At 38.5% G+C, this 13686-nt stretch overlaps 2 protein-coding genes across 2 annotated transcripts in view; one reads left to right on the forward strand and one right to left on the reverse strand.

The window, feature by feature from the left end:
* gal3st3 (galactose-3-O-sulfotransferase 3) overlaps positions 1 to 11043 on the reverse strand; it is a 52258-nt gene extending 41215 nt beyond the window's left edge. The window contains exon 1 of the mRNA XM_041986485.1: positions 10784 to 11043. The gene's annotated coding sequence lies outside the window, so the exon portion shown is untranslated. The remainder of the gene's footprint in view (positions 1 to 10783) is intronic.
* Positions 435 to 3273, forward strand: LOC121639281. Its single transcript, XM_041984440.1, has 8 exons — positions 435 to 546; positions 630 to 678; positions 1230 to 1292; positions 1605 to 1664; positions 1759 to 1818; positions 1904 to 1966; positions 2145 to 2757; positions 3251 to 3273. Exons 1-8 carry the CDS (start codon positions 452 to 454, stop codon positions 3271 to 3273), a joined length of 1026 nt encoding a protein of 341 aa, XP_041840374.1. The 5' UTR covers positions 435 to 451.
* Positions 11044 to 13686: the final 2643 nt, after the last annotated feature.

A 13686-nucleotide genomic window follows, 5' to 3' on the forward strand; every position in this document is an offset into this window, starting at 1 on the left:
TTATTTTTTACTCCTTTAAGCATTCAGCTAACCAGTTTTAGCAAACCATCTATGCCGAACCTGTAACTAAATCCTCAAAATTGGTAAACCTAAATGTACTTACCTCGAACGTTAGGTGCTTTCGTCTGCATAGTTTCCATCCTTGGGAGTCGCAGATCCATGGTAAAGACGAGATTAACCGACCAACTTGCCGCTCTTAGTTAAATCTCGCAATTCATCCGTTACCCTCGCGTTGATAGCTGCTAGGTAGCCCGCCCCACTTTATCTTTGATTGGCGTATACCGATATTTGACCCAGCGCTTAACCAATCATCGCCCTTAGAGCTTAAATCAAACGTTTAGCTTCATAGGCTACCCCAGTACTGTTTCTGTTTTTAGCGCTAGCATAACTTTTCCAGAGATTATTGAGTAATCCGACGGTTGAACTGACGAATGTAATTTTAGAGACAGAAATGCCGAAAAGAAAACTCGTTACATCTGACACAACTGAAAGAGACTGGCTGCGGAAAAACGTTCCCACACGTACTTTGACCAGATGGAAAAAAAGGTATGCCCGCTCATGCTGTGCAACTCATAAGTTATGTCATTGTTTTTAAAGTTACTAGCAGTTCCTCTCTATTGCTTTATTAGAAAAATCAACAGAGCTTTGACTGACATCGGGAAGCACACCACGCAACACGTAAGTGTAATTTATTTAATATTAAGTGTATGGAATTGCACAATGATGTTAAAAATGGAACATGAAATCACTAATTTGGTACACATAACCTTGACTTTGGCTTCAGTTATTGTGTGATATGTGTACCAAATGTGGGCTAAAATGTTAAGTGAATGAAATTCCATACACATTTATCATTGTGTATTTTGAATTGTGAATTGGCGCATATTACCATATTAACATGGTATTGCATGCAACATATTGTATTATGTTTGCCACTTGAATGGTGCATTCTGTGTACGTTAGTTATGGAGGAAATCTCAACTATTTGAGATCCAAGACTGGACTTCATAATGTTTCTGCAGTGAAAGTGATCTGAAACATTACTTATGTAACTGTAAAATGACGAATAGAAGGAGAAAATGTAATTTTTTTAAAACATATAAGCTAAGCTCTACCTTTCTATTTAGTTGAGAAAAAAACAACTTTTAAAAGTAAAACTGCATTTTAATTGTTTTCGGGGGAGCTGTGTGAAATCTGTCTAATAACAAGTTCATTTTAATCTTTTTAAGGGAAGTGATGTAGATGATGGCAAGAGAGAAGAACTGAGAGCAGAAACTCTTAGAGTTCCACAGGTAAGCCAAAACTACATTATTTTAAAAGCCACACCCATTTCTGTCTCTCATTCTCTTTCTCTTTCTGTGTCCTACTACTGGCTTTAAAAAACAGACAACCAGGCCATAATTTTGCGTCTTACTTTTATTCTCATGTTATTCTGTGCATACCAAGTCTCTTCTACACAACTCCATCACATCTAGAAATGAGAAGCACAGTTGACCATTCAGAAATGTGAATTATGTTAGCGTCTGACCCAATACTATATAGGATCATATCAGTCCCATCTTTAAATTTTTTTATCTATTCAGATATTGACTTGTCTCTCTCAGGAAAGTGAAGATACCACCCAGAGAGACGAGCAGATAGCAGATTCTCGCACAGTGCCATGGGTAAGACAAAAGTACAGACAAAACTCTACTTCTGTTCGTCACTCTTACAGGGAAATTGGATTAACTATCTGTTGTTCTTTTATGTCATTCTTAGGAAAGCGTGGAAGATAATAGTCAGATAGAACAGAGAGCACAACCTTTCAGAGTTCCACAGGTAAGACCAAACTGCAGCATCACATAATCTGCTCCCCCTCCGTTTTTCTACTTCTTTTTAATAAGTGGATCGTTTGTTTCCTCAGGATTACATTGAAGTTGCCACCCAAAGGCAGGAGCAAAGAACTGAACCTTTCACAGTGGTACAGGTGAGACTTAAAGTTGATTACAATGTTAACATTGATTCATTCATCAATTGACAAACCTAACAAGCTTAGCTATGACTTCTGTTTATGCTCTCTGTCAGGCGTAGTCTGAGAAAAAGGTTACAATTGAAAACAAGTGAAACCTGCTCAATTATAACCGAGTACTATTTCAACCATTTAGGAGAATTTCCCTCAAGAAGGAGGTGATGTCCACTCCTCCCATGGACTAACAGAAGAGCAAAGCATCATCTCAATTCTCTCATTTGCATTGAGACACAACACTACAGGTGTATTATTGGAGGACCTGCTGAAACTGCTCAAGTTACATTCTGGTGGGACTACTGCAGTTCCAACAAGCAAGTATTTTCTGGAAAAACCATTAGCTGATATTACAGAGCAGTTTGGACGACATCACTACTGTAGAGTTTGTACTAAGTACATTGGTTCCTCACAATCTTTAGAAGAAACACTTAAATGTGTCTCATGTTCCTTATTCACAACTGCGAAAGCCAGTTTGGAGGAAGGTAGTTTTTTTATTAGTATACCATTAAAAGATCAGCTGAAAGATATTCTTGAAAACCACGGTATGCATGATCTATGTTTTTGTGCTGATGCCAGTGGGAGGCATGTAATAAATGACATGTGTGATGGCAGCTTGTACCAGACCATAAAGGCTAACAGTGAAGAGGATTTTCTATCACTCACATTCAACTGTGATGGTGTACCAGTTTTTCAGTCCTCCAGATTTAGTATTTGGCCAATATTGTGCTGTGTTAACGAGATACCACCTGAGAGTAGAGATAAACATATACTTTTATGTTCTTTATGGTTTGGATCCAAAAAGCCAGACATGTCCTGCTTCTTTAAACCATTTGTTGAGGAGTGTGCAAATCTTTCTCAAGCTGGTTTTGAGTGGCAAGATCCTAGTGATCTGTCATTGAGACATGTAAAAGTGCACGCATTGTGCTGTGTGTGTGATGCAGTAGCAAGGCCATTGCTGCAGAATTTTAAGCAGTTTAATGGTGAGTATGGCTGCGGAATTTGCCTTCACCCGGGAATGCAAACAAGAAAAGGAAAAGGAAACACAAGGGTTTACTCGTGTCCTGATGAAAAGCCAAGTGACAGAAATCATAAAACCACAGTAGAAATAGGACAAATAGCTGCAAGAGAAGGGAAGGCTATATTAGGCATAAAGGGCACATCTCCTCTTGCAGATTTACCAGTGTTTGATCTTATCAATGGGATGGTCCCTGACTACATGCACTGTGTACTGCTTGGTGTGTGCAGATACATGGCAGCTTTATGGATAGACTCTAAAAACACTTCTGAGCCATGGTATATTGGTTCACAAATGGCAAGCATAGACAAACACCTCTTGTCTATTAAACCTCCAGGTATTATTGCTCGTGTTCCAAGATCTTTAACAGAACGTAAATTCTGGAAAGCTCACGAGTGGCAGCATTGGCTTTTGTACTATAGCTTGCCAGTTCTGAAAGGCATACTTCCACAGAAGTATCACTCTCATTGGGCATTACTGGCAGAGGGCATAAGCATTCTCTTGGGTTCTGAATTAACTACTGAACTGATAGACCATGCACATGAGGCATTAGTGTACTTTGTTGGAGGTGTACAGTCACTGTATGGGAAAGAGCACATGACATTCAATGTTCATTCACTGGTACATTTGAGTAAAAGTGTTGTGCAGTGGGGTCCTTTATGGGCTCACTCAGCCTTTATGTTTGAAAATTTCAATGGGTACCTTTTGAAACAAATAAAAAGTACTCAAGCTGTACCACAACAAATATGCAAACGAGTGGCGTTATCCCGTGCTTTCCCCAGTTTAGCAAAGCAGTTCTTAATGAATGCGCCTGCAGAAGTTAAAGATTTCTGCAGTGAAATGAGACATGGAAACGAGCATGTCAAGAAGTATAAAAAGTTTACTGAGGTGACTGCCCTTGGTCCACCAAATGTAAGAATAATATCTCTGAGTGACCAAGCTGCTTTCCACACAGTCAGAGAGGTTCCCATAAACTCTGTAGTGAGTTACTACAAGAGAATAGCTGTGAATGGAGACGTTGTTCATGGTCATACCTACAGCAAAACAAAACAAAGAAACAACTCTGTTGTGCTTTTAAAGGATGGAAGTATTTTTGCTGTCTCACACTTTGTTGACATTGGTGATCAGTGTTTATATGCCATAGGAAAATATGGTAATTGCACAATGCAGAAGTTAGCCAGAGGTTCTCTTATCAGAACTCAACTGAGCTACATGTCAACTGTTCACTTTCCCACAGGCTTTCACAAAGCCATAAATGCTTCTCAGATAGTTAGACCATGTATGTATATACAATGTCCACAGTCCAGCTCGATTGTATGTCAGCTACTGAATACACATTATTGTAAATGATTAAATCTGAATATGAAGGTGGAGTAAATGATTTTGGGTTTCTGAGCTAGAAAAAGAAAATATTTCAGTCTAAACTCTTACCGATGCAACAAATTAACCATTTTGCAATGCATGTTATTAGGATGTATGTATTTTTATGCTAATTCAAAAGAACAAGAAATTGGTGGCAAAACAGTTTTAAAGCACTGTCATAATGAATTTTATTTATCTAAATTTTTTTTCGACATCTCTAGTTATGTGGAATTTGTGTAATTGCAGATTTTGTGCAGAAATAAAAATAGTTAACAAGAATGAAATCAGTGGTCTTTTCTATCTTTTCAATCAATATTGAATACATTAGAAAGATATTTTGAATATTTGCTATATTTATTTAATTATTTGTCAAACTTATTGGATAAGTACCAGTCAAAATTTTGGACACGTCTCATCAAATCTAAGGGGAAAGTGTGTCCAAACTTTTGACTGGTACTGTATTTGTTCTTTAAATGTCAGCCAGTATCATTGGGGCGGCAGTGGCTCAGGTAGAGCAGGTCGTCCAATGATCGGAAGGTCGGCGGTTCGATTCCCGCTCCCGCAGTCATCTGTCGTTGTGTTCTTGGGCAAGACACTTAACCCTCCTTGCCTCCAGTGTTGGCATTGCTGGTGTATGAATGTGTGGATGAATGTTTGGTGATGGTCGGAGAGGCCGTAGGCGCAGACTGGCAGCCACGTTTCCGTCAGCTTGCCCCAGGGCAGCTGTGGCTACGCACGTAGCTTACCATCACCAGGTATGAGTGAGGAGTGGATGAATAATGGATTCACAATGTAAAGCGCTTTGGGTGCCTTGAAAAGAACTATATAAATCTAATCCATTATTATTATTACCAATGCAATAACAGGAAAAGCCTTATTTAATAGTTAGGAATATGATGCCTGGCATTACGAAAAAAATAAAAAAGCTAAATTTAGCCAAATTTTATTATTACATTTTAAAACCCTACTTTTACTGAATTCACACTTTTCCCTTCAATTTTATTGTCGTAATGTGTTTTAGTTGTATGTCTCATTTGTGGCAAAACAAGCAAATCCTGTGTTTTCTAGGATACTGATGATTCATATGAGTTTGATATTACATTTTTTTCTAAGGGTATTGTATGTGGAATTATTGTCATATATTGTTTTTAGAAGAACACAAATCATACAAGTTTCATTTTATACATTTTTTCTATGAATCTTATATATGGTTTCTTTCTCGTATGCATTACATACAAGTTTCACACAAGACAGATACAAACTTTACATTATTTTTATATATCTTTTCCATATGGGTCAGTTTGCATTCACACATTGCAAAATAAATGCAAACACACACATTCCTGCAGTTTTTCTGCAGTGATTCACACAAGTTCATTTTTAATCACCCAAGCTCCAATCACTCAGTCTTGCAGTGCATCTTAACAACTAGCCATCTACCAATAAAGTTCATGAGGACCTCCTGGCTGCCCCAGTGACAAATATCATCATCATCATCAATGGGACGTGCATGCATACAGCAACACTGAACCAACAAGGAAAAGACAACATTAACCATCTGTGCTCGTGCATGACAATCTTTCATTTATTTCCTCACCTGTGTGCAAGTTCCCATGAGAAGCTGAGCTCTGTGATACTTATTCCTTTCTTTCAAAGCATTATTGCCCAACAAAAACGCTGCACTTATTTTCCCACAGTCATCATCCGGAGGGTTTTTTCTGCTCATCACCTGCCATCATCCCAAGCATTTTAGTTGGCTTAGCAGGTTCAATAAAAGTTAAATAAGAAATCAAAGTGGATTAAGAAATTCATTCTAAATTAGAAAAACAAAACCAACATATACAAGCTGTATGACCTTTGAACTTTAACTTTTATAGGATTACTGAAGGACTGAGTATATGCACATGAACTTGGTTTGTAAGCAGAAACAAAAAAGGTCTTTCAGATTTCTGTTCTTAAATAAGGAGGAAAATCAATTTTCAAAAAGTATAAACTAAACTCAGTCCCTTAAAAAAAGCACATGTTTGCCTACTCAGGACTCTTCTAAACCTTTAAAACTTTATCTCTAAAGCATCTCCTTTCTAGAGCCTGAGTGTGACGTGGACAAATGAAGGGATTTATAATCCAAGTCTTTTATTACTCACAGAAGCAGTAAACACAACTTATTTTTTGGCTTGTAGCCTGAAAACTACCATGTTCAGGGACACTGTACAGCAGCCAGCCTCAGAGCTGTAAATCATTGTCTAATACTGTGTAAATAAACTCCTTTCTTAGAGGGTTAGCCTTTAAAGTGTGCCTCAGTTAAAAAAAGACTCTTGCGTTGAGGTTTACCACAGCCACGCAGTAAATCTTAGCCAGAACAACACACTTTATCCAATTGAATTTAGTTTTGTGAGGCTTTGTGTGCTTGTGTATCTGTGTGTAAGCATCTATTCACAAGTGTGTCTCTGTCACCGTTCTAACTCCCTCTCCCCCTCCTCATCTCCATTGTTGTTCCCTTTGTTGCAGCTCTCCAAAAGGAGCACACACTCATCATTCGGTCTTGTGTCTGTCAGTATGTCACATGTTGAGGAAAAGGGCATTTTTTCAGGTTTGCACTGCAAAAAGGTTTATTAAGTCACCTTCCCTGTCTCCTGCTAACCTACTTACTGAAGCCACAGAGGAGCGAGACAGAGCGACGTGTAGAGATAAGCAGGACGATGGAGAGAAAATGGTTGAGCCGATTTCTAACTCTTGTCATAATAAGAAGCAACTGACTTCTCTAAGGAGCTGCTCATCACTCTGAAAATAGCCTGCAGAAAGCAATTCAACAATGAAGCATTTTTCACAAAGCTTTTTCTCCAGTTGCTAATAAAACATGGCAGAGAGGTCAAGTTGAAGTTATAAGGATCAATGAAAAACTTTCTAAGAGAAATGCTTGTGGAATTGCTAGAAAGGCAGATCAATACGTCATTTTAATGACAGAAGACGTCCAGGAAAAACCAGCACAGCCAGAAGAAGCTTTGTACCAATTCGATATCAAGATGAAATGAGATCCAGCACTCTGTCTCCCATGACAGGGACTCACCTTTGACTAATTTTACAAGCCCTGCATTACCTTTACTTTTGATCTTCCTGTCACTCACATGTACTGTAAACTATAACACTGCCTTTGCTAGAATATATTTAATGGATAAACTTAATTGTAACGAAGTTATTATTGATGTAAATCCTAAACAACTTTGTAGGGCAAAAATTGAATAAATGAATGTACTTCAGTGTAAATAAGAGGAATACATGAAAAATAGTGGTGTTTACCACAATGCTCTCCACTTGTAATAACAACAAATTAGGGGTAATTCATTGTATGCAATTGTGCAATTTTACTTTGGAGGCTTGGTAATAGTTTAAATTACTCAAGACTTTTTGAAAGTACTTATTCTATTTAGCTGATTGGTCAATATTTAAAATGACACAACAAGGTTGCTAAGGAGTTCAGTGAGGGGTACAAATAAACTATAGCGTTATATCTATTTTTCAATCATTCAAGCTAAAATGTCTCCAGGTTTCTTTTGTTTACTTTCAGTCCTAGTTAGATTGAAGGGTCGTTGCCGCTATCTACTGTATCTTTGTCTCTCCTTCCTTTTTTCCCCACTTCCCTTTTTACTTTTCTTCATTACTGTCCTTTTTTCCTGTCCTCTCTGGTCAGGTCCAGCAAGATTACATAAATTCCATAATACAAAATAAATACGATAAAACAATATATTTAAAGAAATAAAGAAATTTTTAAAAATCAACGAGGAGCCTTATACCCATAAAGCTCCTCTTGGCAAAGCAAATGTGTTCAGCACAACACAGCAGCCAAGACTGTCGTTCTGTTTGCGACAATGCTGGACAGGACATGTACAAAAAAAAAAAATTAATTTTATCTTCCTGTTTCTCAATATGATGACAAATACAAGGTTCTTAGTCGCCCTCAAAGCTCCTCGTCTACAGAAACCCGCTCTCAGCTAAACAGACGGGAAAACATTTTTTGGACACTATTTTGACCTCATATCAGCAATAATACACTTTTCACCATAGTTTCAGTGTCGAGACAACATGTTATGAACATGAAAAACTGTGTGCCTGCTGCAATGTTGATAGAAGATAAAAAATGAAGGATTTCTAATTAATTTTGGCAGTGTCATGTGACTGGCCATCTGTTTAAAAGTCATTACAGACAGCTGCACCTTTTGAGTTCACCAAGGTAGACTTGAAATCATCGTATGTTGAAAATAAAAAAAAATTGATGAAGCATTTCTTCTAATTTCTGTGGAAATGATCAATTTCTCAAGTTTCTTCTTCTTCTTCAAAAAAAAAAGAAACTCATGTACACTCTAAGTTTTTTCAAGTCCATAAAAGTTATACAAACTCAGATCATTCCAGTTAATTACTCAAGTTAATAAAAACTTTTGTGAGACGAGTTTGCTTTTTCTTTTAAAGCCGCTTTGTTAGGTTTTACAGTATACATAACTAGGGGTTAATTGATTTTGCTTTTCATGGGTGGTTTCTAATCACTGAACAACAGCCACAGATATTTGGCCATCTAACACGTTACATGTTGTTTTCTTGTAAGGCTTCGTCATGTGTACAGTTCTGCTCTGCAGCAATTTGAGAAAAAAATGGGAACTTCACAGAAGACTTAACGGATAAAAACCTTTCCTGCATCCTTGCTGCAAAAATCAGCAACATTAGACTAAAACTTACCATCCAAACAGACACGATTAACTTAGAAAACAAGAAGGAAAGAAAATGTTTGCAAAGATGTATTCTGAGGGGGAAAAAGGTTTTTAGGATATCATGAAAGGAACAGCTATGACTGTACAAAGTGCTATTTTGCTGCTTGTGCTGCAGACTGTGTATACGGAGGACATTTCCCTGATAGAGGGGGGAAAGTAAATTAAAGAAATAGCAAACATGGCATGTGAGGACACAAAATGATTCTGCAATAGGATAACAATCCCGTAAAAGCCTTCATATTTAATATCAATAACTTCAAGCTGCACAAACGGAAGGCTTAACCATCAGACCTCTGAGTAGCAGTGCAAGCTTTCCATAAACATCCACCATCCTAGCTGGTAAAAATAAAAGGGTGTACATGCAGTGTCTTTTTTCTTCTTTTCTTATTTCAAACTGTTAATAAATTAAAGTTTGCCAATATGATAAAATAATAATTACATAATATGGAATTTAGGCTTTTTGTCTTTCAGAAACCTGCTTATATTTTGATTTATAAATGTGCTGCTTTTAAGTGCATGTTTTGTTCAACAAGTGGTTGAAAATAAAAATGCAAATGCCAAAAATATATAGAAAAAAGTGGTAAATTTCCATGACGAACCTGAATATTCATATTCAGTGACTGAAAAATACTTTTATTCTTTTTCAAGAAAACAAAGTTAAGTTTGTGAACCTATTTTCCTGCACTTTTTCTTAAGAGAACTACACAAAACCACTTAAGGTGCTTGTTATATACAACTCCTCCGACAGAAATTAAAAACACTGTAAAAACAAGCTGCAGAATATCCTTTGCAAATACAGACCAACTCAAACGAATATCCGGCAGAACACACACACAAAAAAGCTTCAAACAGCGTCCAACCAACAACAAACCAATCAGCTAATGGAAAGTATTTGCTTTTTGGAAAAAAATGAACACGTGCAGCAGTTGCAAGCCTGCGTCCAGTGAAACGTCTCATATAAATAGTTTGCTGTTAATTGTAGTCATCTTCCTCACCTAAAAACGTTTCCCCTGATCATAAATGGGTTCAGTTTAATTAAAGGGTGTTCGCACATTTGATTTATTTATTTTTTATGTGAAATTAATCAGACCGACAAGCCTGGGGCGCTCAGTTGAAACGATCGCGAATAATATGTAGCCTGATCAAACTCCTCTATAAGGCTGCAACGCACATTACGGTTGTTACGAGACATAAAAAAAAAAAGTTAGGGGAAAAAAGGAGAGAGAAAAAAATCTCAACAAACCGCACCGCGGAATGTGGGACAGTTTAGATTAGATTTTTTGGGATTGTGCTGAATGAAATCACTCCGCCGCGAGTCTCCAAATGGCACAAGTCTGGCGTGAATACGTTTTCCCGGGTGTCAGCAGGCATCCATAAATCCGCTTTTTTTCCTTTTTTTTTTTTAAAGCGGCGCTGATGTCAGTGAGGAATTTTCCTCACTGATGAGCATAGAGGAAGAAAAAGGGGCTGCGGTGGCACATTGGATACTAACACCTCTGAACGTCTGTTTGTGCAACACCGGCCCCGTTATCCCCACTACATCACACAGACATGCTGCTCCCGCGTTACTATAGGGATTAAAGCAGCCATGTAGAACAGGGATGCTGCTGTTACACAATGGGAAGCGGCGCCGCCACTCACCTTCATCCCGCAGCGGTGGTCAGATATGACGGTCGAGGCGGTGATTTCTCGCGCTAGACGGAGTGCTGCAAGTCCCGGACAGCGTCACCTCTTCTGTCCTCTTTTTCTGCTCTATTTTTTTTTTAAACGACTCCGTTCCTCCTCCGTAGCTTCACCTGCCCGCCCCCCTCCCCCCTCATGTGTTTGGAGAGGTCGGTATGCTGTTTGCTGATTGTTCGGTTCTCGCAGGGCAGCGCGTCTGTTGTCAGTGTCTGGAGACTCCTCGCGACTCCTCGTGCTATCAAGCGAGAGGCGGTTGCCTCCCTCTATATGGGCTATGTACCCTATCTCTCCCCGAGTATCCAATGCGCGCGCTTGTGGTTGTGACGCCTGGGTGCGTGCTTTTTGGTTTGGCCTTGGCACGCGCATTTACTCGCGTGCGACCGGCACATATGGTCATCACACACACATACACGAACAGTTATTAACCCATGTGGACTAATCCAAACAAAAATTAATTTGTCCTCAGTGGGGATTGAGGTATTTATATTTGTTAGTCAATTAAACATCAATGCACCATTCTCAAAATAATTACTGCCCTACATGACAACATGTAGTGATTTGGCCAGTTAGGCTGGCACTCCCCCCGCAATCTTTTTCTCTTTCTTTTGCAGTGCATGGCTCTAACCACACACCTTTATTCAGAGGCCAAAACTAAAAAGTATCCTGCTGCACCTGTAGATGGTGCTATAATAATCAAGTTTAACATTTACAATAACCATGAAAGGGAGAGACTTCTAACCTTTCTTGATGAATTTATGAACCTATCACACCAGAAATTACTGGACTAGTTTTACCAAGACTTATGATGATAATAAGCCATTTTTTTATTTTTATTGTCACATCTGCATAACTTTCAAATTCTGCAGCAAAGCCAGCCCTACACAAGATTATGGTGAACCCCCCCTAATTGTAATAGTCAAAATTTGACAAGAACATTTTACATGAATAGATTAGGGTTAGCTGCACGTGTGTCTGATATGAATTTTGTCAAAGCGTTGTAACTATCTGATAGGATTATTTCCAAAATATGTCTGGAATTGGCCATATTGACGTTAGAAACATGACCGCTGCTGTGACAATTACAGAACTCATCTGTTTGCAGCTGTTTTGCACCTTTGCAGCTGCTTGTTGTAACATGTAATAACTATGTTTCCGGACACCCAATGATTGGGTAGCCGGCTGCTGATCTTGGGCCATCGCGGGCGGCTCTGGCTGGAGTCTTCCTCTGCTGCCCTTGGGGTGGGAACGGGGTAGTCTTTGTGGGTTGGGTTTGTGCTCCGGGATGGCTGCTGATCGCCCCGGTCTCTAGTCTGCCTCTCTCTGTGGAGGCGTGGTCATATTTGCACAACCACACTAATCTCTGATCGCTCCTTATTCCTCATACTCTGCATGCTGACAGTCACTGAGTTTTCCAGTAAGTTTATACACTAAGAGATAATTTTGTATAGATTTTTTTTTTAATGTGTGTGTTTTTGGTACTTTGGTTGTTGTCATGATAATGTTGTTGTTGCTGTCTTGGTTACTCTTTTTTAACAAACTCCTGATGATTGTCAGCTTATTACCTGTAAAAGCTGTAAGAAATTCTCTGTTGTGTTTCTGTACAAGGGTAGCAGTTGGTTGTCTGGTGTTAGGTTGGACTGAAGGGTTGATGTCTCTGTCTACTGTATCTTCGTCTCTTCTTCCTTTTTTCTACTTTCCTTTTTACTGCTTTTTAATTACACTCCTTTTTTCTGTTCCCTCTGGTCAGGTCCAGCAAGATTACATAAATTTCTTAATTCCAAATAATTAAGATGAAACAATATATTTAAATAAAGAAAGAAATAAAAAAATGAGATTATCAAGAGGAGCCTCATACCCATAAAGCTTTCTTTGGCAAAGCAAATTTGTTTGGCACAACACAGCAGCCACACCTTCATTCTGTTGGCAACAATGCTGGACAGGACAAGTTAAAAAAAAAAAAAAAAAAAAAGATCAATTAAATTAATACAGTGTTAATATTTGAATGGGCCCCGGACCACTTTGTACTGGAAAAGTTGGGTCCAAGTGTAAAAAAGTTAAGAAGCCCTGAACTAGATAGGGTAGTAAAATCTGAGTAAAATTACCTGTTCCTTAACAGTAAAAGCAAGACATGTAGCTGCAGCAAACAGACTAGAACTTAAAACGGTAAACAAAATAAATCATCATTCAGCACCTAAAATATGGGGTACAACCAGTTACTGTATAAATTAATATGGATTCAGTTTAGAAAATACTTTCAATTGAATGTCGGATTATTGTTTTAAATGCAGTCAGGTGACGTCATTTTGATCTCTCACATGAATAATAACACTAATATTAATGGATTAGATTGAAATAGCTCTTTTCATGGCACCCAAAGCACTTTTACATTTTACCCATTGTTCATTCACTCATACCTGGTGATGGTGAGCTACAGCCACAGCTGCCCTGGTGTACACCGACGGAAACAAAGCAGCCAATCCGAGCCTACAGCCTCTCAACTACCAGGAACATTCATATCCATATTCATACACCAGCGATGCCAACACTGGAGGAAAGGAGGGTGGAGTGTCTTGCCCAAGGACACAATGACAGATGACTGGGGGAGTGGGAATTGAACCACCAACCTTCCAATTATTGGACTGTCCACTCTACCACCTGAGCCACTGCCACCCACTATTGTCATTATTAAAAAATAGCCCTTTAATCAACATAATGTAGTTTATCATAAGACGTAAAATCTGACTCATTTGCACCAGCAGTTGGTCATAATAATCTTATTCATCATTAATTATGGCCCTAAAGTCAGATTATTCTCCTCTCTTTCATTTGATAATTTTTAACCAAAGATCCCTGGGTGTTAA

This window comes from Melanotaenia boesemani, chromosome 5, assembly GCF_017639745.1.
Source record: "Melanotaenia boesemani isolate fMelBoe1 chromosome 5, fMelBoe1.pri, whole genome shotgun sequence".
Classification (NCBI taxonomy): Eukaryota; Metazoa; Chordata; class Actinopteri; order Atheriniformes; family Melanotaeniidae; genus Melanotaenia; species Melanotaenia boesemani.

Coding starts and splice junctions, on each gene's coding strand:
- LOC121639281 (XM_041984440.1), top strand. CDS start 452: ATGCCGAAAAGAAAACTCGTTACATCTGACACAACTGAAAGAGACTGG. Junction 547..629: donor TTGACCAGATGGAAAAAAAG/GTATGCCCGCTC, acceptor TTGCTTTATTAG/AAAAATCAACAGAGCTTTGA. Junction 1,293..1,604: donor AAACTCTTAGAGTTCCACAG/GTAAGCCAAAAC, acceptor TGTCTCTCTCAG/GAAAGTGAAGATACCACCCA.